A 26,409-nucleotide genomic window follows, 5' to 3' on the forward strand; every position below is an offset into this window, starting at 1 on the left:
TGCTTCTGTTCCGCCCCACACAGATGTAGTAGAAAGAAAAAGGGGTCTTTGGTGCCAGAGAGACCTAGAAGCAAATACAGTCTGGAGTCCTCCACTTGGGACCTGCATGGCCTCACATGAGGCTGTTTCTCTGAGACTTGGTTTCTTGACGCATGTCAATACCTAGTTTGCTGAATTATTGAGGATTTGAGATAATATGTGTTAAGTGTTTACACAGAGACTGCACATAGAATATAGGCAATGAACATGAGCTTTGCTATTATTTTTTAAGTGAGTATCAACTCATATGTAAGCTATTCTGCCTTCTTAGAAGCCCTGAAGAAGGATACAATTTTTACCTCCTTATTATCCACAGGTGCATTTTACTTGCACCTGGTTACTTTTAAATGTGGCATTTTGGGTATTTATGTGTATGAATGATCTCTACTATAAGCTATGAAATTTATAGAGAAAAGATGCAGGTTTCCAGATTCCTATGTGCAACATGGATCTAGCCAGGAGCTTGCAAATAATAGCTGCACTAATAAATGTTCAATGAATATTTATTTAAAAGAGAAAAAATCATCTTCTGACAGAACTCATATCAAAACTCATATCTATCCAGTATTCTGATGTCTCCAACTTTTCAATGTCCCACCAAATTGAATTATATCAGACACCAAATGTTTCACAATATTTTTCCCTCAAGTATGATTTATTTAACAATCATATGTAATAGGGAATACAGAGAACTACAGCAGAATAAAAACACAAGAATCGTAGCTTGTCAAGTTAAAAGTTAAATAAAAAAGCTACTGGTTAAATAAAAAGGCATATGAAATTGTTGGATATATGTGGTGGAGCTGAGGATAAAAATGCAAAGTAGGACATCTGAGCTGCATAGGCCTGACTCATCAACCGGACCATTTCTTCAAGGTAGACCCAACCACGGTGTTTGCAGAGGGCTGGGCACTGGTAACCACACCCACTCTTGCCAGTACACACTAGTTAGTAGCCGTCTTAGAGGGAAGGAAGGGAAAAAAGAACAAGGGAAGTGAAAAGGGGAGAGGAAGAAGGGAATGGAGAAAGGAAGGTAAATTAGAAAAGGAAAAAAGCATATCAACAGCGTGACAATTCTTCTGAAGAAGTGGAGTGTGTTTTCTCCACTCCCTCTAGAAATTCAGTCACAGTGCTTTATAAGTTAAATAACCTGGAAAATTAGTGAAAGCCCATATACAGACACTGATGAATTCATTATATTTCTCTATTTTTTTAGTAACAAATCTATAGATCTTAAAGTATCAATGGGAACAAAGTAGACAAGTTTCCTATGACAATTGAGCCATGTTTCAATTTACTTCTCCCTAGAGAGATACTCTAGCTTTCTGAAAGACAACTGGCTCAAAGAAGAACAAAAGTAATTACATTTCCCAGATAGTCAGATTCTATTTTAAATGCAGAATATTTTCTAGCTGGTAAATAGCTATTTTTAAAAAGACACTGAAAGCAGTAGTTATAATGTCTTCATAAATAGAAATAAAAAGTCCATTTTTTTAAAAGACAAAAAGTCACCATGATGTACATATCTATAAATTTGCCCCAACACATCATCATAGATCAATTTGTACTGCTTACATTTAAAATATCAATTGCATTATAATTTCTATGATACAATTCAATTATTTAGCTCAGTTCTACACAAGATTCAGGTGAAACAAAAATTAAGGACCTTATTCACAGAACATTTAAAAGCACTTTATACATAGTCTATGCGCAAATATATCTTAAATTAGAATGATGCATACCTAATATGCATATAGAATATGGCTTACACATTAAGGGAGATCTAAGTTGTGGGTAATAAAACCCCACGACTCAGCCTTAAAAGCTTCTGAATCTATCAATTTCTAAAATACTGCTTAGCATTGTGGAACCCAGGAATAAAGCAGGTGCAACAGAAAACCCATAGGATGGATGGACCCTCCTTCACTTTATTCTTTAATTGATGGCTACTCTTGATTTTTTCCATCCAGTTTCTACCGTTCACAAAGACAGATTCATCTCAGAATCATCGGAGTATTTGCACAGTGAAAAGTTACAACAGCTAATTGTACTTGACCTTTCTTGTCAGCTAATAACAAATAAAAGTAGTTCTTCAATTTGGAGCAAAGGAAGGGCTCTGCACATGCTCAGGCAAAACATGACAAGGAAGCAGAGTCTCAAATAGTGCAGTTCGTTTCTGTGTAGGAAGATTATAAAGTCACACCAAATAACATTCTCTCTACAGAAAGTTGTGGCCTTCCATTTTCATAGAGATTTTTGAGTACAGACACATACACACTTGTCACTTATCCCTTGGTCTGTAATATATTTTGTTGTGTCTTAATGGGAGCAACACCCCAGAAGGCAAATTCCATTCTGAGCACTAATGTCTGTCTCCAACAATGGCTGAAGGTTCTCATTATCCCGGAGTGTAGGTAACGTGTGACTTGCATTGTGATGATGTCCATGTGGGTGATGGATTTATGCTTTGAAACCACAAGGGTGGAAGGAGAGGAGAGTTGGTCCACTGCTTCCAGGGACAGGTTTCACTGCAGTTTCCCAGCTTGACAGTTACAATGAAGTGGTCATCAGGTGGTGGGACCATGGTAAAGCTCCAGTGCCGTCATGAGACTTCAACCACAGCTTCTGAACAGCCTCACCTCTCGTGCTGTTCCCATGTATTTAAAAGAATCTAAATAGACTGTTCTTCAGGGCTGCAAAAAATTTTTTTCCCCATAATTTTGTTTTGCTTTCTTTTTCTTAAAACTTTGAAATATTTGTAATTACAGAACTCTGCATAAAACAATTACAAGAAAGTAACTTTAAAAATGCCTCATCTTTTGCGTGTGTTATCACATAGTTACCCATACTATTACTCATTCAAAGTGATGACAATTTTAACTATCCAACTTTTGTCTTAAAAATTTCTCTGACTTGATTGAAAAAGCTGAATGAAAACAATCAAAACATTTCCTCCAAACTTGTCTTTTGGAGGAAAGACAATGGCAGAAGCACTGACCAGGAAAAATGGCAACTTTGAATATGTTTGTATGGCCAGAGTTACTAGCTCAGAATTTATGTTCTTCTTGTTAGTTCCTTATATAGGAGTCCATTAAAATGGCCTGATCCAGGTGTGTGCTGAAAAAGAATATAGCTTTGTGGAAAGTTGAGGATTTAGGATGTTTTTGTTCTGTTCTCATTATCCTGAAATAAAATCCAAATGAAAATGAAAATCATGTTTCAGTCATATACATGCTTCCATTACTGTTTGGTAATTGGACTTTATATACCTCGTCAGAAACAGAGGATTTATCAGTATATAATAGATATTGGCTTTATACCCAATGGAATTCCTGTTATTTCTTCTGTGTGTGTGCGTGCATGTGTGCGTGTGTGTGTGTGTGTTTTAATTCTTTAGTTTCAGAAAAAACTTGGATTCTTTGGGTCAGAAGGCACAAATTCAAGGAGGTACACAAGCCTGGAAGGCAGTATAAATCAGGCAAGTGGGCCTGTGTGAGTGTAAAACCAGTAGAGTCACAAGGACTCTGGTGAACTAATGAGCCTAAATGCTGTTTAAAGATATTCAAAAAGATATTTTAAATCAGTGTGGAAGTCAAACAAAGCAAATGCACAAACTAAATCTAGACCAAAACCCATTAGGTTTTGACCTCTTGGACAGTACACTCAACATTAAAGAGCAGGCATTGGTAGGAAGAGGGAACACTTCCCTCCCAGTGAGTACCAAATCTGATAGTGGTTTGCTTTGGAAGTGCCAGAAACCTCTGACATATCCTTCAAGGAAGACAATATAGTAAATTATATGCCAACGCCTTTTAAAATCTTTTGAAATAATAAAGCAGCAATGCATTGTACATCCAATTCTGATCTCATTCACTTTAATTAACAATATCATTTCAAAAAGTAAGAAAAACAAAATAGTTTTGTGGGTAGAAATCTCTTAGAGGGGCGCCTGGGTGGCTTAGTCGGTTAAGGGTCCGACTTTTGCTTAGGTCATGATCTCACGGTTCGTGGGTTCGGGCCTCGCGTCGGGCTCTGTGCTGACTGCCAGCTCACAGCCTGGAGCCTGTTTCAGAGTCTGTCACTCCCTCTCTCTCTGACCCTCCCCTGCTCACACTGTCTCTCTCTCTCTCTCCTAGAAATAAATAAAACATTTAAAAAAAAAAAAGAAATCTCTTAGAAATAGTGGCGAAATTTTACAACAGTGTGACAAGTAGTTTCCAAAGGTTGATTTCTTGCTCTAAGTATAGTGTTGCACATTGATTTATGAGGTTTCATCATGGTACACATTGAATTAGATGTCAATTGTTTTTTTGGGAGAGTATCTCATATTGGGGCTCCCACACTGAGAATGCAGCAGGCAATGGCTTTCAGAGATACAGCCAGGTTTCCATAAGATCTATATTTTCCATGATGACTGCCAGTGAAAGAGTAGCTATAGGTCAAAAAGAAGGTGTGGTTAATATGCAAACTAGGAGCCTGTGGGCAAAATCTGACCTTCAACACATATTTATTTTGGTCTACATAGTGTTTCAAAAATTTCTTAGTCAACATTAAAAATGGAAAGATTTTACATAATAAAATCCCTTAACCAATGGAAACACTGTTCTCTGATTTGTGCCTGGTGAAAATATGTTGGACTCAAAGACTGGCTAGCTTCAGCCTTTGGGTCAGGTATGCCGTGCCCTTTCAGAAGTTTCTAAGGCTGACTATTGCTCTTATCTTCCAGACAGTGGGCCCAAGTCATAGTCACTTGTTGTCACCATTCCTGTTACTTCCTTTTATAAAAGACCTGCCTATTTCTTGAAAGCATATAAATTTCACCGATTCAAAGCCATGATTTCTGGCAGATTGTGCACCAAAGGCAGAGCTTTCTCCAACTGAGATGAAAACTACAGGATTTAGTTAGTGTTGAGGGGAAAAAAAATTGTCTAAAAGCTTGCTTGAGTTTAAATACAACTGTTTAGCTTGAGTGGGTCTCAAGTCCTTCCAGCTTTGGGGACTTTTTAGTTGAAAAAAAAAAGAGACTTCATTAACTGCCAGTTGAATCCCACTGAAGTCTTTCACTGATGAGATGCCAGAAATGTATAGATAATTTTTTTTGTCTTAGACATCTTCATAGCTTAAATAGTCGGTTTTACAAACGTACTGGTGATCTGTGTTTCCTACAGTTTTTGGAAAATGTTCATAAATATTCCAGTTTCATATCATAAATGCATATGAAATGCTGATTTTGAACTTTTCTCTTTTGAAGCTACATAGTGTGCACTGGTCATCTAGTAGGAAAGAAGACTCTTGTTTAATTTTGTTTAACTCAGTTTTCTAATGGTATTTATTTAACAAAAAACCTTTTGTACTTAAAACACCTATAAATACCCCACTGAATTTAGTTTTTCCTAAAATATACTTTGAGGGCACATTGTATATCGTTGGAACTTAAAGACTCTTCTGAAATAGCTGTGAGCTCTAAAGGTAATAAATTCATGGTTTGGATGGAGGGATGAAAAGAAATTGCCATAGCTAATATGAGACAATATGTCAAAACTGTTAACTGTGGACATACATGGGTTTTAGTTGCTGAACAGCCACTTTGTGGGCTTGATTTCTGCCCAAGCTTCCTATGTAAAATAGGAACCACAACCACCAACTCTGAAATTGTTAGGAGAATTAAGTGAGATAATATATGTAAGATGTTCACCACAGTGCCTGACCCTTGATAGTTGGTATTAAGGAAACTGTTATCAAGAGAAGACAGTCTTAAAACCAACTCAAGAATACTGAGAGATAAATCATCTTAAAATCTAATCACAGTTTAACTCTTTCATATCTAAAGCAACATGTGAGGAGCCACTGATAACATTTCAATGACTTGGTATATAGCATCCGTAGCATTCTCTCTATTGTGGCCATCACCTCCAAGAACAGTACTCCTTATACCACACCGGGTTTGTTTCTTACTTTCTGTAGGAGACACTAAGACATCTCCACTATTAATGCACATCCTTCCCTACTAACAGCTTGCAATTAGGCCTAAGACAATGGTTCTCAACTACAGTGCACAAAATAACCAACAGACGGGATTATTAAAAATTTAGATTTCCAAGGCATCATTCCCAGAGTTATAATTCAATCTATAATTTGTTAGATAAAAAGCAGACCTGGAAGCAGACCCCAGAAGCTGAATTTAAAAAAAACAAAAAAACAATACTGATGCAAACAAATGCCTATAGATTTTAGCACATATTGATGTTTGTTTCATAATATGTACTTGCTTTGTTATTACCACCCAGTGTAAACATCCATAATGTCCTACATGAAGTAGGAAGAGAAATCAGCCTACAGATTATTTTAAAGGATTAAAATGTCTCACTAAGTATAATTTTTATTGATGAGCAAATTAAGTTCTTTGAAAAAGCAAATATTTAAGATTTTACTTCAGAAGATAGGAGAGATTTTTTTTTTAGAAGATTCCAGGAGGGCATTGAAATAAGGTAATTTTGCCTCTAGTGATATCTACAACCCATTCATCTTGAAAATTAGATATCTTGTCTAAAAAATAAAATTACCTCTTATGTTTAAAATGACAGAAGCCTTTAATGTATTTCAAACCTATGAGTGTGTATCAGCATGTTTTTCTTCAGCATTTACTAGATCTTCTGAGTTCTTACGAGGATCAGGTTCACCTAAAACACAAGCAAACAGACGAAAGAAAACAAAATAAGCCTGTGGAAAAAACCTCATAAAGTCGGGAATCTGAAGCAAATAGTAAATGTTGAAGTCTCCATTTTTCAATGGATTTTATGGCACATTTCTCTGAAGTTACCAAACACATTCTTTTCAGATTTAGATTTAAATCACTTTTAAATTTACTCTTTGATTTAGAGTTCAGCAAGTTATCTCGCAGTAGCTACACAACGTTATGAAGTTGTAGTTTAATCTGGTAATACAGAACTGAAACTCATGAGACATGCTTAAACATATATTAAGGCAAGCATAAAAATTTTGCATGTTTTTTCCTTGATATTTTTAAATCAAAACACATTGTTTTAAACAATCCTTCTACTGATCAGTGTCCTTTACTTAGTTGCTATGAATTTGAACAAATGACTATTAGAGAATAGTAATTTTTAAGATAAAACATAATCTGTCAAAACAAACTCATGGAATTTATAATCTCAGAGTCACTTATCATTTATATATACCTTGAAGAAAAAAAAATTAACATGGAAAATATACCAACATTTCTGGAAAGGTTGCCTAGAATCTATCACAAATAATAATATAAAGCAGAATGTATAGATAAAAATGTCTTATACAAAAAATAAAGTAAAATTTAGCAGAAATTAATTTTGAGCAAATTACTCAAAATACTTTGATATTCAGGAAATAGTCATATATGATGGCATGTTCTATTTGAACTTAGATCAAATACACTGACAGGCATCACACCAGTTATCTTGAGGTAATTTCTTTCACATATATTGTAAGACTGTGTCATCTCAGTTGCAACAGATTTTTAAATTGGGATTATAAAAGTAATGAGCATATAAGATTTATGGGGTGTTTTCACAAAGCAAAATTATTTGTCTCCTGCTTTCTTTTAAAAACATACTCAAAAAGGGAAAGTTATCTTTTGTCCCAGGATGAAATTTTCAGGTAGTATCATGACTTTTGCAATTATCCTTGCATAATATAAACATTGTGTGATCACATGAAGTTGCCCAAGTCTCAACTCCAACATCTGAAAGTCTCATCTCCTATATTGCACATCAATCTTAAAGCAAAGATCAAACAGAGATCATAGAAGATTCCTTTCCAACTTTGAGCCTATGGCAGAGTCCAGAAGTGGTGTGTGTTGGGGAGGGGGGTCACTGTTGAGATTTCTTTCTGGTTCACTCTCCCCAACTGACCACCTTGACTCCTGAGCTGGAGCAAGGGAGAGAAAGGGCTGAGAGGAAAAGCCAAGCTCCTACTCAACCAGTACCACTGTAGAGTGGCTCCACACTCACTAGACCCAGCAGGTGTTGAAAACTAATTCTTCTATGAGCACATTCATGGGCTCTTCATGGACTCCTTGACAGGGACCATGGCTGGAGACATCTCATCGCCTTGCTATGGGCACATGAACCTCTGGTTATTTACAATGTTTACAGCCCCCCAGAAATTTATTGTTGCATCTTCAGCTTCTGTCTGCTAAGGTCCTTTCATCCTTCCAAATATGGGTGGGCCATATTTGTGTTACATGAAGCACCCATGAAGACGCTGTTCCCATAAATTACTTGAGGAAAGACTGAAACCTACATAGCCTCCTCTCATTTGGCTGATCTATCACCAACTAACCCGTTAGATCTCATGTTTGAACTAAACTCCATTTCCAGTATCCCCTGAGGGTCCTGGTGCAGCTCTTTTCTCTTGAATTGAGGTAAAAAAGGAAGCATTTCTACACCTCTCCCAATAGCAGACAGCTCATTAAAGAAATTCTCCTTGCAAATCTTTTTTCAACCATTAACAACGTGACCCTTTCATTTTCTTGAGTTGGGTAAGGATTATAGGCATCCTATAATTGGCTTTGAATTTTTGAAATTTCTATCTCACAGGATTTATTTCTGACATCTTAGAATCATGGCTTTAACTTCTGATTTAATATTCTGTTACTTAGGACTAAATTAAAACAGAACCGAATGAAGGGAATGGGTTGAATTAAAAGAGGAATATAAGTAATTCTCTGGCTCTAAAAATTTTGAGGAAAACTTTACAATGGGCAAAAAAAATGAAGGAAAAGGAACTGACCAGTAACAAAAGAGAGGATAAGAAACAAAATCACCAAATGGTAATAATACAGCAATTACAATTTAAAATCCTTGTTAAAACCAGATTCTAACATGAATGTGTTGTTATATATTTGTTTATTAATACATATGTGATTTATATAAGAAAGAATATAAATTAATGAGTAAGTGACAAATTTTATTAATAATGATAATAATATTAACAGCAACAGCAAAAAAACTAGTTAACATATAAGGAGTATTTACTCTGTGCCGAGTACTATGCTGAATGCTTCATACATTTTAACATTTAATCTTCCCAATAATTTTTATTACTCAAGGTCACAGTTCAGCGAAGGAGCAGAGTTGGGCATTCAACCTGAGTCATGTACTTCACTACTAAATCAAAGGGTTTGGTTGCATAGTGATAACTCCCAGATCCAAAGGGGCAAGTTTCTATTAGATTTGAGAGTGAAAGCATTCCTTGTTGCTTGGAGAAATACAATGGCAAAGGTTCAAGTTGAGAACTGTAAACATGATAAGTTTTCATCTTCCTGCTCTGACAAGCTATGAGGATTCAAAATTCAGTTCTTCAGAGATGAATAGTTTGATAGTAAGAATTGTGAGAAGCATTTTCTAAAAAATAAAACTCTTTTTACTGCCACTCTGTGCAGTAAAACCTACAGTAAGAGTCAGGCTAAGAAGGACTCAGATACCAAATCCTATATTCTGGGGAATGTCAAAGCAAAGGGCTGCAAGAAGGAATCAAATGTTTTATTGCTAATCCCATGGAGGAGAAATAATAGAGATTTGTGACTCCAGGAACAATGAGAAATATTTCAATTTAAAATTCAACATAGATAAGTGACTGAAATACCTATGCTTAAAAAACCAACAGTTGTAAATTAGTGAAAACTCTGTTATCATTTTTGTCTTGATGATTTCTGACTCCTCACTCTGCAACACTATAGTCAACCATCCACTGTAGATGTTAAGGATCTAAAATTGCACTGTTTTCCTTGCGTATTCACCCACACCTAGAGCAATGAATTGTTTCTAACCTAAAGACCACAAACATTACAAGTTTCCTAATTTTTAGTGTTTATGATCCAATTCTTTACTGGAGAAGACTCTTTATGTATGAATTTCCATCTATGGAAGAAAGAGTCAAGAGAGTGTATGTCCTTTGACTCTGTTCTTCATTTTTCCCATGGAGACAAAAAACACTTAAATCTGCATCAATCTGAATACGTAATTATTAGCAGGTACGTACCTGCTACAGAGAGCATATTTGGCAAATATTGTTGGTATGCATATTCCAAAATTCTAGGAATCTTTAGATGTCCCTGATAATAGACTATAAATATTATTTGAGAAACTTGTACACATGAAACGATGCTCGTCATTCATCATCAGAGAAATACAAATCAAAACGGCACTGAGATACCACCTCATGCTGGTCAGAGTGGCTAAAATGAACAAATCAGAAGACTAGATGCTGGCGAGAATATGGAGAAATGGGCACCCTCCTACACTGTTGGTGGGAATGTAAACTGGTACAGCCCCTCTGGAAAACAGTGTGGAGGTTCCTCAAAAAAATAACAATAGAACTCCCCTATGACCCAGCAATAGCACTGCTAGGAATTTACCCAAGGGATACAGGAATGCTGACGCATAGGAGCACATGTACCCCAATGTTCATAGCATCACTCTCAATAGCCAAAACATGGAAAGAGCCTAAGTGTCCATCAACTGACGAGTGGATCAAGAAGACATGGTTTATCTATATGATGGAATACTACGTGGCAATGAGAAAGAATGAAATCTGGCCATGTGTAACAACATGGATGGAACTAGAGGGTGTTATGCTGAGCAAAATAAGGCAGAGAAGGACAGATACCATATGTTTGCACATATAGGTGGATTAGGAGGAATTTAAAGAGGACCGCGGGGGAGGAAAAGGGGAAAATAGTTGGGGAGAGGGAGGGAGGCAAACCATGAGAGACTCTTGAATGCTGAGAACAAACTGAGGGCAGATGGGGGTGGAGGAGAGGGGAAGGGGGATGATGGGCATGGAGGAGGGCACTTGTTGGGATGAGCACTGTGTGTTACATGGAAACCAACTTGACAAGAAACTGTTTAAGGAAAAAAAAGAATTTAAAACAAAAAAAGAAATTTGTAGACTGGTTGAATTGGGGATACCAAAACTCCAAACAAATAATTTTTCCTCCATCTTATTTAGCATTAAGTCATAAATCTTAGAGAGCTTAGTTGGTAGCTATCTTGATTAAGGTTCAAAAATCAGCCAAAATACAAATCAATCTCACATATCCAGCTATCCTTTAACCTGGGATGAGAAAGGCTAGTGTTCTTTAAAAATGCCTTCCCATGCTCCTTTTTTTCCTCTCCTACGTACATGCTCCTGTCTAACTTAGGCTGGTTATGATGAGAGGCGATTAGAAGGGATGTGCGAAGAGTGTATCATCTACTTACAGTTTTTTTTTTTTTTAAGTAGGAGTGGAATAAATTGCTTCTCTTGGTCATAATGCAAGTTGTTCCTATTAAAGTACACTTACAAATTGTAAATCCATGCTTTAAAATAAAAGCACTTTAAGCAATTAGTCACACAGCACTTTATTGATCCACAACATTCAGCCAGGATTGTGGGGAATAGTGTGATCTGTAATCTATAAAGATTCACGTAACAGGATTACTCTCATGATGGAGGTGAATTTATTTAAAATAAAACATAAAATAAATCATCTATAATTTCTACATTACTAACACCAAAACTATTATTTTGTTTTTGTTGAATTCCTTTTATTTGATGACATTTCTATTTCTTACCAATGTCTCTGGGTTTTCTTTAATCAGCAGACTTGCTCAGCATATGTTATAGAAGCCTAGCCCAAGATGGAAGGGTGATATGGGAACATAGGTCCCTTCTGAATAAATCACATGTCCAGAGTGATGAGTTTATTGGGCTGAATACTTTACTTCCACAAAAGTTTCTTGATACAAATCAAAATTAGTCAATGCTTCCAATTTTACTTATTAACAGTTGTCTTGCTAAAGAATGGGCCTAGGCTGGGTTTTGAAGAGGTTATGGAAATGAAGTTTGAACATCAGATTCTTGAAGATTTTCACCATTTCTTCTTGAAGGCTTATATTTTAAACTTTATCTGAAGAGATCTATTGGATTATTTTTATTTTTTTTATTTTTCAAAATTTCTTCATAGAAATTAAATATATGTAAAAAAGGTAAAAAAAATTCAGATATAAATCTTTTTTTTTTTTGCATGATTCTAAGGAATCCCTACATTCCTATAGTTAACAAGGCAGCATTATATTACCCAAAGCATGAGCAAGAGTCCCAGAAGGAATAAACTCAGATCTGGAGAGTCTGGACTATAATTGATCTAAACTTAGGCATAGTTTAAGGTGTAAAAATTAAGATGTTAATAAATTCTTTTGGGAAAGAAGTGAATTGCCATAAACTAAGTTTTTTGGGTCAGCTAAAGAAATTTTTTTTTAGTCTTTAGGTCTGAAGGATACTTAAAAACTTTTTCTTAAAGGGTTCTATACCAAGAATAAATAAAGGCAAGTAACTTTTAGGTGGAAGAATCCTCAACAGAAAGTATTTAGATAAAGGTTTTTCATGTTCAGCTCTTCAAATTGGGCCACTATATCCACCATTCAGAATAAGCCACTTCCATTCTTTCACTGAATCCTCCAGAAAACTGGTTGGATTTGAGCGATTCTTTGGAGAGATCATTTTGATGGATTAATTAAGAATGGAAAGGTGAGGGGTACCTGGGTGGCTCAGTCAGTTAAGTGTCTGACTTTGGCTCAGGTCTTGATCTCATGGCTCATGAGTTCGAACCCCACATCGAACTCTGTGCTGACAGCTCAGACCGTGGAGTTTGCTTCAGATTCTTTGCTTTCCTCTCTCTTTCCCCCTCCCCGACTCATGCTCTGTGTGTGTGTCTGTCTCTCAAAAATTAACATTTTAAAATTTTTAAAAAAGAATGGAAAGGTAATAGAAGAGTCAAGATCAATTCACCATACATCAACAAACTTAATCTTTAAAAAAATATTTTAAGTAATCTATATACCCAGTGTGGGACTTGAACTCACAATCCTGAGATCAAGGGTTGCATGCTTTACCTACTGGGTGGGTCAGGGGCCTCTCAATCCACTTGATTGATGAAATTGAACCATTGTACGTTTTCTGATGAGTTAAGCTTTATCTCATACCAAAATTGTTATGATCAAGTAGAGTTTTTCCATAATATACTTCTTTAAGGAAGCCTTCTATAAGATCTCCATGTAGTTTGGAGACACATATGTGAGCCCAGGAAAGTAGTAACAATTACTGTCAAAAACACTAAATTCTAAATACTTTATATGTATTGACTCATCTAACCTTCACAATAGCTCTTGGGATAGACATAATTTTTGTGATTCTCATGTTAAAAATCGGCAAACGGAAACAGATTAAGTAACTTGCTCAAAGTTACACAGCAAGCAAGCGATTGGACAAGGATTGAACAGATAGTCTAGGCCCAGCGTTCTAGATCTTAACTGTACACTATGTAGTCTTCCTGGGTATAGTTTATTTAATAGCTGCTATGTTTCTGTGTTTCCTTAGTATGAGCTTATGCCTTATCTTTGAAATTAAATCTCATGGTAAATGATAGCCTTTATTTCTAAAGGCAGAGGCAGAGAATAATAATAAAAAAATGTCTTTGTGAAAATATGTTCTTCAATATTAGACACCAGGACAGCCTCAGCTAACTAATTATTGGGGTGTTCCCACTAGTCAATTAACCATTAAGTAGACTGTTAAAGAATCACAGTAAAGAAGGTATATAAGAGCAGCTTTAAAAAAACAAACAAACAGGTTTTTCAGGGGAGAAATAACTGGGTAACCTGATATATAGAATTATATATTAGACAAGTCATTCTCAAATCCCCCCCCAAAAACGGTATATGAAGCCATTTTACTCTTGCTGTTCACTCCTACTATAATGTAAACATTTTTCTAGGATATCTGCCCCTTAAAATTTTTATCAGTCACATTTATTTAATGGCAGAAAACTATTAAAACATTTGTTCAGAAAAATGGTACAATTAATGTAAAAGATAAAGTTAGTTTATGGAAGTCACGTTATCTTTTTGATGTTTTAGAAAAGGGACATCAAAGTGGGAATATAAGCTTTATTGCAGAAATGACACAATTCGTGGTTAGATACTCAAACAAAATTTATTCACACTCAACATATTATCTCAGTAAAGAGAAATGCTATAAATGCCATTTAAACAGTTATTTGAAAGCATAAAGACATTGGTGGAGCCACAGCAGTTGAAAGGTCAACCTAGGAATTTGTAGCTTTTATTTATGTAGTTAGGGATGTCACTTGTGTAATCTGCAAAAAAACAGATTCTTCTTCTCTCATGGGGCCAGGTAGATTTCCAGCAGGTAAACTGAAATCTCCAAGTCTTTTGGACAAATTAGAGCTGCCACCATACATGAGGTTTTACTTAATGATGTTTACTGATCAGGAAAACTTAATGCTTGTATGAACTGTTTTTTGCTTCTGAAAAAAAGGGTGCTTATTTAAAAAATCTTAAGACAATATTATCTAAAAGCTGGAATAATTAAATTGTACTTAGCATTTATAATTATCCATGGTTGTAGGAATTATTGTGGAAAAATTATGAAGATAAATATAATTGATATATTTTTTCTTAATTTTCAATATATTTTACCTTTGTTCCTAAAATCTTTTCTGGCTTTTGCATTCATCAGCAGTGATATTCAAATGATTTTTTATCCTTTTTAAAATTAAAAAAAAATGTTTATTTGTTATTGAGTGAGAGACAGACAGACAGAACATGAGCGGGGTAGGACAGAGAGAGGGAGACAAAGAATCCAAAGCAGGGTCCAGACTCTGAGCTGTCAGCACAGACCCCAACATGGGGCTCAAGCCTGTGAACCGTGAGATCATGACCTGAGACGAAGTTGGACACTCAACTGACTGAGCCACCCAGATGCCTTTTTTTTTTCTATTTCAACTTTTTTTCTTAACCATTTGATGTATTGTCTAAAAAGCTATTATTCTAAGGGAGCTCAATTCTAGTTGATTTCAACTAGAGTAGATACTCTCAGAATCTAATAAGTTATCTTGAAGGATATTAATATTGTCTATTAACAAGTAGTATACAAGTATTATGATATAGGACTTTATTATATAAAGAAATGATATGGAATCTGTGGCTTATTTTGAAAATAAAGATATAATTATAGGGATGCCTGGGTGGCTCAGTCCATTAAGTGTCCGACTATGGCTCAGGTCATGATCTTATGGTTCATGAGTTCAAGCCCCACATCGGGCTCTGTTTTGACAGCTCAGAGCCTGGAGCCTGATTCAGATTCTGTGTCTTACCTCTCACTCTTCTCCTCCCCAACTCACCCTCTGTCTCCCTCTCTCAAAAATAAACATTAAAACATTAAAAAAAAGATATAACTATACTTTCTTTTATCTTTTATCTTTTTCCTACTAATGTATTTTAATAATCCTAACAAAAAAATCAAGTTCTTTGAAGAAATACAGAGTTAGAGGGACCCACTGCCCTTATGTAGGTTATAACTTAACTTTCAGGAACAATTGCACACTATCATTCCTTAATCTAATGAGAAAGCATTGAGAAAATCATTAAACTTTATATTATGTGTGTATCTCATAAGCTATAGTCATGCACAATCTAATCCTACGTTTTTTTAATTTAATATAAATATCATAAGTAATTTCCCTAACTCAGAAGCATTTGGTAAGCTCATAAACATTATGGCAAAGTACAGGAAGACATTTTTGGCTGAATACGGGTTTCAAAGCAATTCTTAATTCATTGGAGGTTAAGTTTCTTCCCTTTACTATTTATAAGACTTTATGTTGACTATATCTCTAGTTTAGGAGAATTATAGAAATATATTTTTAAGAAAAAGAATATTGTACATGGAAAACATATACTGAAAGAAAGATACTGACATAGGACTTAACTTATATTTATTCATTTGTATATAAATGTAGCATAAACTTTGTGTTTAAATCAATATATGTCCTTAAGTTCTTAGTGATCCAACTAAAATGACGGTAAAGACAGAATTAGCTGAAAATTTTAAGCATAACAATGAAATAATGCTCAAGAAAGAAAAAGAGACAAATGCTTTGTAATTCTCATTAAGGACCATCAGAAAGAACAAGAGCCATGCCTTGGATGGAGAAGATCAGTGGAACCTTCTGGAAATAATTTATTTCCTGATTACATCCAACTATGGATAAAATCTCAAAGTTGCCCCAAGATATATCAGCTTCATTTCTAAACTGAGTAAAGAGCACATCATACTACTTGTGCTCCTACCAATACACACCTCCCCTCTGCTTGTCGTCATCACAGCACCCAGGGAAACCACTTCTTCATCGTCCCTGAGCCAGCTCAAAATCACTAGGGGTGTAAGCCTGCTCCTTCCACTTTCCTTCTAACTTCCATTGCCCATGTAAATACTAGCGGGGAGCTCACACATACTTGAACAGTATCACTTAAAGTGCTCCTAAGTTCTGCTGCAGTTACAGTTTCTCTATCAACAAACAGGTTGGGAAGCACCTGGATGGCTCAGTCGGTTAAGCGTCCAACTTCGGCTCAGGCCATTATCTCACGGTTCATGGGTTCAAGCCCCGCATCAGGCTCTGTGCTGACAGCTAGCTCAGAGCCTGGAGTCTGCTTCAGATTCTGTATCTCCCTCTCTCTCTGACCCTCCCTTGCTCACGCTATCTCTCTTTCTCTCAGAAATAAATAAAAACACTAAAAAGAAAAAACAAACAAACAGGTTAGGCAAGACTTCTGCTATGTAAGAAAATTTAGAAAATGTAAATAAACCAACCTGTCACAACCAGCTGCTAGATGATGATCTAGAAACTATCCAGAGGTTACTGGCTTTGAGTTTAGATGAACGCGGCACAAATCCCAGTCTTTTCGAAGACTAATTGTATGGATTTAGACAACTTAAGTTCTCTGAGCCACAGTGTTATCAGAGTACAATTCCTACCTTGTGAGGTTGCTGTAATAAATGTGTAAATGACCCATGGGAAGATAAATACACAGTGTAAAATTCCACTCCCAAGTTCATAATTTTCAACATTTTAAAATAAAAATGTCTATGGGATGTAAGTGCACATTTGAAAGCTCATGGGATCAGCTGTGTTGAGATTAAAATTATGCTATTACTGGGGTAAGTTTTCATAAAAAGTTGTTACTTCTTTCTGGATTTACTGCTATCTTGATATCTTCTCTGTATTAAATGAAACTGTGAAAAGGAATGAGGAAGATTCATATGTAATATGTGTACAAACCTGTAATTTGGATAACTTACATGCCCTTCAACAGACACGTCAGCTTTCACATTGGTAAAATGGTGATAGTACCTAAATCATAGGGCTGTTTGGCTGATTTAATAGGATGGAGACCATAACAGAACTCAGTATACTGGGGCACCTGAGTGGCTCAGTCCATTAAGCATTCGACTTCAGATCAGGTCATGATCTCCCGGTTTGTAGGTTCGAGCCCCACATCGAACTTTGTGCTGACAGTTCAGAGCCTGGAGCCTGCTTCAGATTCTGTGTCTCTCTCTCTGTCCCTCCCCCACTTGAGATCTGTTTCTCTTTCTCTCTCCCTCTCTCTCAAAAAAAATAAATAAACATCAAAAAATTAAAAAAAAAAAAGAACTTAGTATATCGCCTTGCAAATAAGTGTGTACTTAGTACGAAAGGAATCTGCATTCTATTTAGCATTAACACCAACATGATTACAAAAATCACTTACCATACACACTGGTAAGTGTGTATTTTAAGATATTTCAAATCCAAATAACAATATATAAGGTTTAATTAATGAACCTATTGCAATGTATTAAAATGTCATGTTAATCATAATGTAAATTTGATCTTTTAAAAATTTTAATACTTTCCCATCATTTAAACATATTTCCTTTATTTCTGGTGGGAATATTTTTCAGTTTTGTGCTTTAATTTTTCAAGCAATATTAAAAGACTTATTTTGGATAACTTTTTGTTTCCTGTTGAGAAATCTATGAATTTATCTAGCAAAATATGATTTTAAATAATCCTGTTTGACTAAAATATTATCATATGTTCAATACATTTCAAGTAAGTTATAAAATGTGCAAAAATAAGAAAATATTTAACTTATTAGTAACTCATGATGATCAGCTTATTACAAAGGAATGCATAGATACAGGGATTAAGTTTTTAAAAAATGTCCTAATTGTGATAGGAAATAAAACTTTTGATAGAAATGCTAATGAAGTTGAAACTTCTAACTGAACCATGATCATTCCAGACATGTCTAGGCATGTGTGCAGAACTGTAGATATCAATTTAGACCAATAGTCAGCCTTCTGTTTTATTGAATGGGTTAATTTGAGGCCAGAGCAAAACTGTTCTGTGCAACTGAGGGGAATTTAGTGGCAGAGAGGGAAAAGAGAGGAGTTGAGGTCGTGAATCCAGAGGAATATAAGACTGAAGGCTATGGAGACAGAACAGAGGAGAGTGGGACAAAGAGATTTATCTTTTGCTCAGAGCTATTATGTTAAGACAACAAAGCTTTCAATGTGCTTGGAATTTGGAATTAGTGGGAGAATATGACAAAGTCTTGAATGTCTCTTAGTGTGAGAACTGTGCAACCCTAAAGTTCTGGTTACAAATTCTGGTTACACTTGCTAGAGAAGAGTAGAACCTAGAAGACAGAACTGTCTCTGAGAGCTGTTCCCTACTTCTTGCCCATGTCCTCAATCTTATTCTGTCCCCATCACTTCCGCTCAACACTGCAACATCCAACCTACTACCTTCTTCCTCATCACCATTTTCTCTACTCCCAAAATTTTCTTTTCTTTTTTTTTTTTTTAATTTATTTCTGAGAGAGAGAGACAGCTTGAGCAGGGTAGGGTCAGAGAGGGAGAGAGACACAGAATCTGATACAGGCTCCAGGCTCTGAGCTAGCTGTCAGCACAGAGCCCGACGCGGGGCTCGAACTCACGTACCATGAGATCATGACCGGAGCTGAAGTCGGACGCTTAACCGACTGAGCCACCCAGGTGCCCCATCTACTCCCAAAATTTCTATTGTCACACTGTTTATTCCAGAGTTTTTCTGTGAATATAACACTCCTGTGAATTTTTGCAGATATTACTCATATTGCACAAAGTAAAATTAGAGCAAGTGAATAGTTTTTGGGTGTCTGAAAACATAGCAAATATAGATATTGTGCAACAGACTTTTGGGGAATACCCCAACATTTAGTTCTCCCTTTGTCCATTTATCAGTTGGCTTTTTCTCTTTCTATATATTTTGGCTAACAAAAAATATATGGTACAAAATCGTGGGTAATGTCATTTCACTTATAAGGACTCACCACTAAAATCAGAGTTTTATAAAATGGAGTCAATTCTCCTGTACCCAACACTGACCAAGTGTTTACCTGGCCTTGGGCAGAACTGGAGATCTAAAGCTGAATATCCCATGAATTCTGCTCTCCGGAAAAACCTACAAGCTTTTGTTTTGCATATAGTAGGCCTCGGTAAATATTTTTGTAGTGACATCATTAACAGTTCTCAACTTCTTGTCAGGGTCCATAGCTTTCATATGTGCAAAACATTTCAATAACAATATCTTATAATATGCAATGGTTCTCACGTGGAGAGACAGTGCACAGGAATGTTGGAATCTCCATGAGGCATGTGCAATTGGAAACATATCCTGAAGCTCCTTTCCGTTGCCACTCTTACTCCAACACTGATTTTAGTAGGCCTCTTTTGAATGCACTTTTCTCATCCCATTTAGATACTGCAGGTCTGATATGATAAATATCCCAACTGGAGTATAAATAACACAGCTATGCTTACATAACTAAGTGATAGACTTCTTGGAGAAGGTGATTTAATGGAGTTTGGAAAGACAGGTAAGATTTTTTAAATGCTTTACTTATTTATTTTTGAAAGAGAGAGAGAGAGAGAGAGAGAGCGCATGAGTGGGAGAGTGGCAGAGAGAGAGAGAATCCTAAGCAGGTTTCACTCTGTCAGCGCAGACCCTGTCATAGGGCTAGAACTCACAAACGAAGACATCATGACCTAAGCTGAAATCAAGATTAGATGTTTAACCCACTGACCCACCCAGGTGCCCCAAGATAGGTAGGATTTTAATAAGCAAAGTGGAGGAGGGACCGAAGGAGAATATTCCATAAGGAAAAAAGAACAAGGGTTAAGGTAGAGAGAAAGTCCATTGACTTTTCCAGGAGTAGAAGGCAAATGTTCCAGAGGAGATATGTGACCCAAGACATAGATATTTTAAGGGGTATTATTATCAAGGTGCACACTGCTGTTTCCTGTGCATAGCCTGCCAGGGTGAAACTAGCTCAGATTCTAATCTGTACTTGGCTTGTCTTGATCATGAAATGATTAAGTTTCCTGCTCTCCCCTTCCATGTCCTCTGCATTCATTTAAATGCACAAAGTAGTCTATTTTGACCTACCTCTGTAAACTGGAGATAAGCCATATTGAATTTTTAATTAATTAATTAATTATTTTTTTATAGAGAGCATAAGCAGGGGAGAGGGGCAAAGGGAGAGCAGGAATATTAATCTTAAACCCAATGCAGAGCTCGATTCCACAACCCTGGGATCATGATCTGAGTCGAAATCAATAGTTGGATGATCAGCCAACTAAGCCACCAGGGACCTAACATATTGAACTTTTAAAAAACAAAATAGCCCAGAAGATGCTAATGTGTTGCCAGGTGTGAAGACTATTGAGTTCTGCCATTACAATAATTGAATGCGTGAATGAATAAGCACATACTCACTGTTCAAACTGTTATGTAAGCTTGTCTAGGCTTAAATAGCTTTGGTGAATACCACCTCTTAAAACTTCATAATTCTGATCTTCCAAATGTTCCATTCTACCAAATGCATACTCCTGCTCTACTGTACTGATAATATAATATAGAATGTAAGCTAAAGATGTTAAATTGAAAATAGGAATAAAATAAATGTATTATAAATAATTTACTAATAATTTGGAATATACTATTTAAAAATTACTAGTAGAATCTCATTTAAACTGATGTTAATTGCCTTTTTGAACCATGATTAGAAAGAAAATGAGAGCGAGCTCTAGTTTTTATTTGAAAGGCTTTGTTTCCCTCTGCTTGATTAATTGTCCCTTCTGAACTATAAACAGTATGCATATATTTTCTCAAAAAGATGCTTGGGTTTAGTTCTGGGAATTCAAAAGTCATAATTTTATTTACATGATGAGATTTGATTGATTAAAAAGACAATGGGAAGGAATAACTAAAGCATTTTATGAACAAATATTTAGAAACATAATCCTTTAGAGTAGTTTAATACAAAGTAACATGAACATGTTTTTGTTGTTTAAAAACAATCTATTTTTATTTTCTCTAAGCAGTAGATGCAGAAGAGTTAGGAGCAGTGTTAAGGACTAATAGGGATTGCTGGCAAATAAGAAAAACAAAATGGGCCCAGAACTCTAATAGACAGCTATGAGATAAAAGTATAGAGAAGTATCACAGAGTCATCCTATAGGAATTTGGGAGGGAAAGTGCCACCATGTGGCTGGTTTGGGTGTGATGCTTAACAATCAGATCTCCAAAGCATTAGGAGAAAAGGAGGAGAGATCAAGCAAAAGGGGGGTGGCAAAGCTTTGGTGACCTAGAGTGGCCAAAACCAGAGGTCAAATGTCAGAGGTAGAAGATGGAAAGAGCAAGAAGCAGATGGGAGGGGGTATGTCTAGGGAGATGAGAGAGAAAGAAGTCAAGCAAAGTGGTTATCCCATATCACATTAGGAACTTTGATGTCACCTAAGAAGAAAAAGGAAATCAAGAATCCTAAATTGAACAGGCTTACTCTGATTCAACTAAAATATCTGAATAATAAGCTTATGTTTTCTTCAAAGATGTAGCATGAGGATTTCAGCTAGAAACTGTATTTGGTTACAGAAAAATAATAGAAGTTACATTATTTGTGTACCTGATATGAACTAAGAAATTGATATGTACCATAAACATATTACTTGAAAGACTTAAGTACTTAATATTTTTAAAAAAATCTGCATAGTATTTGGATACATGTTTTCAGTCTCATGTTTCTATCAAGATCCCAAAATTCCCTGGTGAGGCAGATAACAGCTATTTAACTCATCTTGGATAAAGCTCAAAAAACATGGCACTGAGTAGAAAGATATTCATTAAAGAATGTGTGTCACATGATTTCATTTACACCAAGTTTTAAAACATGAAAAACTAAATTATGTATTCTTTTTTAAGTATTTAAATGTAATTAAGTTTACACAAAGAGGAGTAACAGCTAAAAAACAAAAACAAAAACTAACAAAAGAAATAACTATCATGAAATTCATGGTGTTGATTAGCTCATGGGAGTGAAAGACGGAAAAAAATGATTAGAAAAGGATTTGGATCTTCTAGGGATGTAATATATTTCTTGGCCTAGATGGTAGGTTTTCTCCTTCCTTCCTTCCTTCCTTCCTTCCTTCCTTCCTTCCTTCCTTCCTTCCTTCCCTTCCCTTCCCTTCCCTTCCCTTCCCTCTCTCTCTCTCTATGTCTGCCCCTCCCAACCCATTTTCCTTCTCTCTTTTTCTCTCCTTTCTTTCAATGTATAATTGTTTGAGGTCCTACTTTGTGATAGTCACTGTGCTAGGAGCTTAAGAAACATCAGAGATCAACACAAACATCCTTATTCTCATGAACCTTATTCTGAATGGTGGAAAACAGACAACAAAAATTAAGCATAGTAAGTCAATTATTGATAGGTTAGACAGTGATCTATAATGTGTCATAGGAAAGTAGTTGAGAGGGGATCGGGGGCAAGGGGAGAACCTGCGGGGAATTTGAAATGCTTGACAGAGGACGCTTCACTGACAAGTGACAACCGGAGCTACATTGGAGAGTAGAGAGGAGGCAGCCACGATGTGTTGGGAGGAAGAGTGCTTCTAACAAAGACATGCTGGTACAAAGCCTTTCAAGCGGGAACATATCTGATGTGTTGAAAGAAAGAAAGAAAACAAAAGGACAGTGTGGAGTTTAGTATAGCTGGGCTGGAGCAGGTGAGAGAGAGGAAGAGAAATGAGAATTGAATCAGCAAGATAAAGGAAGTGTGGCAGATGTGGATCACATAAAGCCTTATGGGCAGCAAAATGCTACTTCCAAACTATACAGGCTCCTATGGCCTGATTGTTGTATTTTAGGAACTTCCTAAGTTGGTTGTTCAACCTAGCTATTCTTAAAAATAAAAGTATAGAGACTTACAATTACATAAATTATATTAAAAGCAAAGGTGATAAGTGATTAAAAATCATTTCCTAATTATTTTGACCCATTTTTTCATTATTTGTGTCTTCAAGTTCATCATAGCTACCAAATCTGTACGATGCAAACATCTCATGTGCACATCTTTTCCCAATTCCCATGTTCAGAGATTTCATACTGACAACTTGAAACTGGCCACGGTGGGAATATTTACACCATGGATGTCATCAAACTTTATGAATCATGGCTTGATTTATTGTTTCATTGTTGTCTAAAATGCTGGAGATAATGAAAAAAATAGAGATTTAATTTAAAAGCGTGTCATGTCTATAATTGCTACATTGTAAAGAAATTTGAGATTTTTTCCGGTATTCAAAAACATTACCCACTCAAGTGATCAAGAAGTCATTTGCATTTTTGATGAAAAAGTGAAGCTGACATAAGCCTTCTATGTTTTTTAAGTTTTGACATATGCTTTTTATATTTTTATATTACTCCTTGATATAAATGAAAATATCACTGTTCATATCTGAACACCTTATGTTTGTCAGTTGCAACCATAAGTCAACCATAGACACAGAATTTGGTAAAAATCAACCAAGACATTCTGTGAAAACCAATCACCTATATAGAATTTACAACAAAAGCTACTGTATATTTTATTACTACTTTTAAATACATGCTACACATCCTTTATTTGTAAAATATATGAGAAACCATGTGTGTGTGTGTGTGTGTGTGTTTGTGTGTACTTTTTTGAGCCAGTTGTTAAACTTGCCAGCATATATTACCCGTAGGCCACTGCAAGGATTGTCCATACTGTACTATTTACTTATAAATAGTACATATATATTTTTATATATTTTTGTGGCATATGTCACAATATTTTTTTTTAAAAACTAAACACTAAACAACTTAAATAGTGCTTTATGACTATTAAGAAAACTGAATCAGCAGATAAAAATATCCTACAGAGAAAACAGTAGGCTCACATGTTTTTTTTTTTAATATTTTTTAATGTTTTATTTACTTCTGAGAGAGAGCGAGAGAGAGAGAGACAGCGTGAGCAGGGGAGGGTCAGGGAGAGAGGGATACATAGAATCTGAAGGAGGCTCCAGGCTCTGAGCTATCTGTCAGCACAGAGCCTGACGTGGGGCTTGAACTCACGAACCATGAGATCATGACCAGGGCCAAAGTCGGGACACTTAACCGACTGAGCCACCAAGGCGCCCCTCACGTGGTTTTTAAAAGTAATTTCTGCCAAACATTCAATGCCAATTGAAGGCTCACAAACTCAAGAATTTAGAAACTCCAGCTCATTTTCTAAGGCTAACCTCAACACCGGAAGTATAAGTATGAGAAAGGAAAATTGCAGGCTAACTTCACTCATAAATATAGATTTTTTTAAGTCATCCAAAGTAACACATAAACTTTAAAAAGTTATTACATCACAACTAAGTTGGGTTTAATCAAGAAATGCAAGGTGGTTTTACACTAGAAAATCTCTTAATATAATTCATTATATGAACTAATTAAAAAGAAAAATTTTATGAATTATTTAAAAAGCCACAGAAAAGACATTTGATAAAACTAAATGCTTCATTTAAGATACAATTTTCTTAAAAAAAATTATTGATGGAAATGTAAGCAACCTCATAAAGAGAAGATCAAAAGAGTTTAAGAAATATCACACTTAGTGATGAAACACTGAATATTGTTCTTTTAAATTTAGGGACAAGCCAAATGCTCTCATCATTTCCATTTCAGATGCTTCTAGATAAACTTGCCAATGCAACTGATTTTAAAAAAACAATCATTAAAGATATACATTTGGGAAAGAAAAAAACTGTCATTATATGCAGAAGATCAGTTTTCAAAACCAAATTATATTTCTATACAGCAGCAAGAAACAGCCACTTGCAACAGCAACAAAAAATATAAAATACTGATAGAAAACCCAACAAAATACATTCAAACTTTTGAAATAAATTATTAGTAACTACAAATATTGATTACTTGGTATATAATATGCTTAATGTAATGCCAGTCATCTAATAATACTAGTAGATATTTACCATCACATTATTATTATGAAGGAAAAGTATACTTTCTGAGAAACATGAAAGAAGATATATAAGGTGTATATAAATAGGAAGACTCAATATCAAAGATGACAATTCCCTTCAAAATATCAAAGTAATTTTCACCAAAATCCTAATTTGTTTTCCTTTTTTGGTGTAACTTATGAGCCACTAATAGTAGCTACAAAAGCAGATCTGAAATGTTTAAATGAATGATATCACACCAAACATATTCTATGACTGCAGAGTAATCACATAGGAAGTAAGTCCCCCAAAGAAACTAGAAAACACTTGTGAACTTGCAAGTTTTAATAGATATTCTTGCTTGCCTTAAGCTAGCTCTAGGTTTCCTTCCGGTTCTAAACAGCTGTTAATCATGCACAACACAAATCTGGTGGCGTCTCAGTTCCCACGTTGCCTTCTTTTCTCACTTGTTACTCGTCTTTGAGCCTAGTATTTTGGGATTTGAATTAATATCAAATAAATCAGAAAATTACCCTGCGCAATAAGAAACATATTGTATTTCATTCCAGTATGACCCTCCACTCCCACCCCAATTCCATTCTGAGACATAACTTGTTTTCCTCAAATACACGTTTTCTTTGAAAAGATGGGAAGCAGATTTGCGATTAGTTGTGGTTTGTGTTCCAATCAAGGTGGACTTGTGACCTAGGATGGCAGGTCACCAACTAAAATGTGCTACATTTGTATGTTCCTTTAGAATTGTTACATTTCTTTGCTGCCTTTGGTTTTCTTGCTTGCTAATTGGTGCTGTCACCATCAGCCACCAGTAGAGGCAAATGTGTTCTTTTTCATTTTTTTTCTCCCCCTCACTTTCTTAGGTGCCTTGCTCTCAGAACTGGATCATAGACTTTCAAGACCCTGGAACATAATGGGAATTGGGGATGTCTACTTCTTAATGAGAGTGGATATTATATGACCAATAATCCCATTTATTGAGGCTACAAAAAGTTATGTGATTTGCTTGGAACTTTACAGGTAGAAATGAAAGTAAAGAGCAACTATTTCCCTCCACTTATATCACTAGGAGGCTAGCCACAGGCCCTCTTAAGGCTCCTGTCTTTCCTGTAAGTAGTGCAG

At 35.7% G+C, this 26,409-nt stretch overlaps 1 protein-coding gene across 3 annotated transcripts in view; it reads right to left on the minus strand.

Moving 5' to 3' along the window:
- Nucleotides 1-524: 524 nt before the first annotated feature.
- The window catches only part of PDE1A (phosphodiesterase 1A), a 322,853-nt gene continuing 296,968 nt past the window's right edge, over nucleotides 525-26,409 (minus strand). For 2 of the 3 annotated variants that reach the window (XM_039239650.1, XM_039239653.1), the window contains 2 exons: nucleotides 6,606-6,722; nucleotides 525-2,735 (listed from right to left, as the gene is read on the minus strand). In XM_039239650.1, the coding sequence (XP_039095581.1) occupies nucleotides 6,649-6,722 (74 nt within the window). In that variant the 3' untranslated portion in view covers nucleotides 525-2,735; nucleotides 6,606-6,648. Of the gene's footprint in view, nucleotides 2,736-2,759; nucleotides 3,226-6,605; nucleotides 6,723-26,409 lie in introns of those variants that run through there. The other variant, XM_039239651.1, reaches the window with a different exon arrangement.

The sequence above is a fragment of the Hyaena hyaena genome, unplaced genomic scaffold (genome assembly GCF_003009895.1).
Source record: "Hyaena hyaena isolate Hyena2069 unplaced genomic scaffold, ASM300989v1 scaffold_159, whole genome shotgun sequence".
NCBI lineage: Eukaryota > Metazoa > Chordata > Mammalia > Carnivora > Hyaenidae > Hyaena > Hyaena hyaena.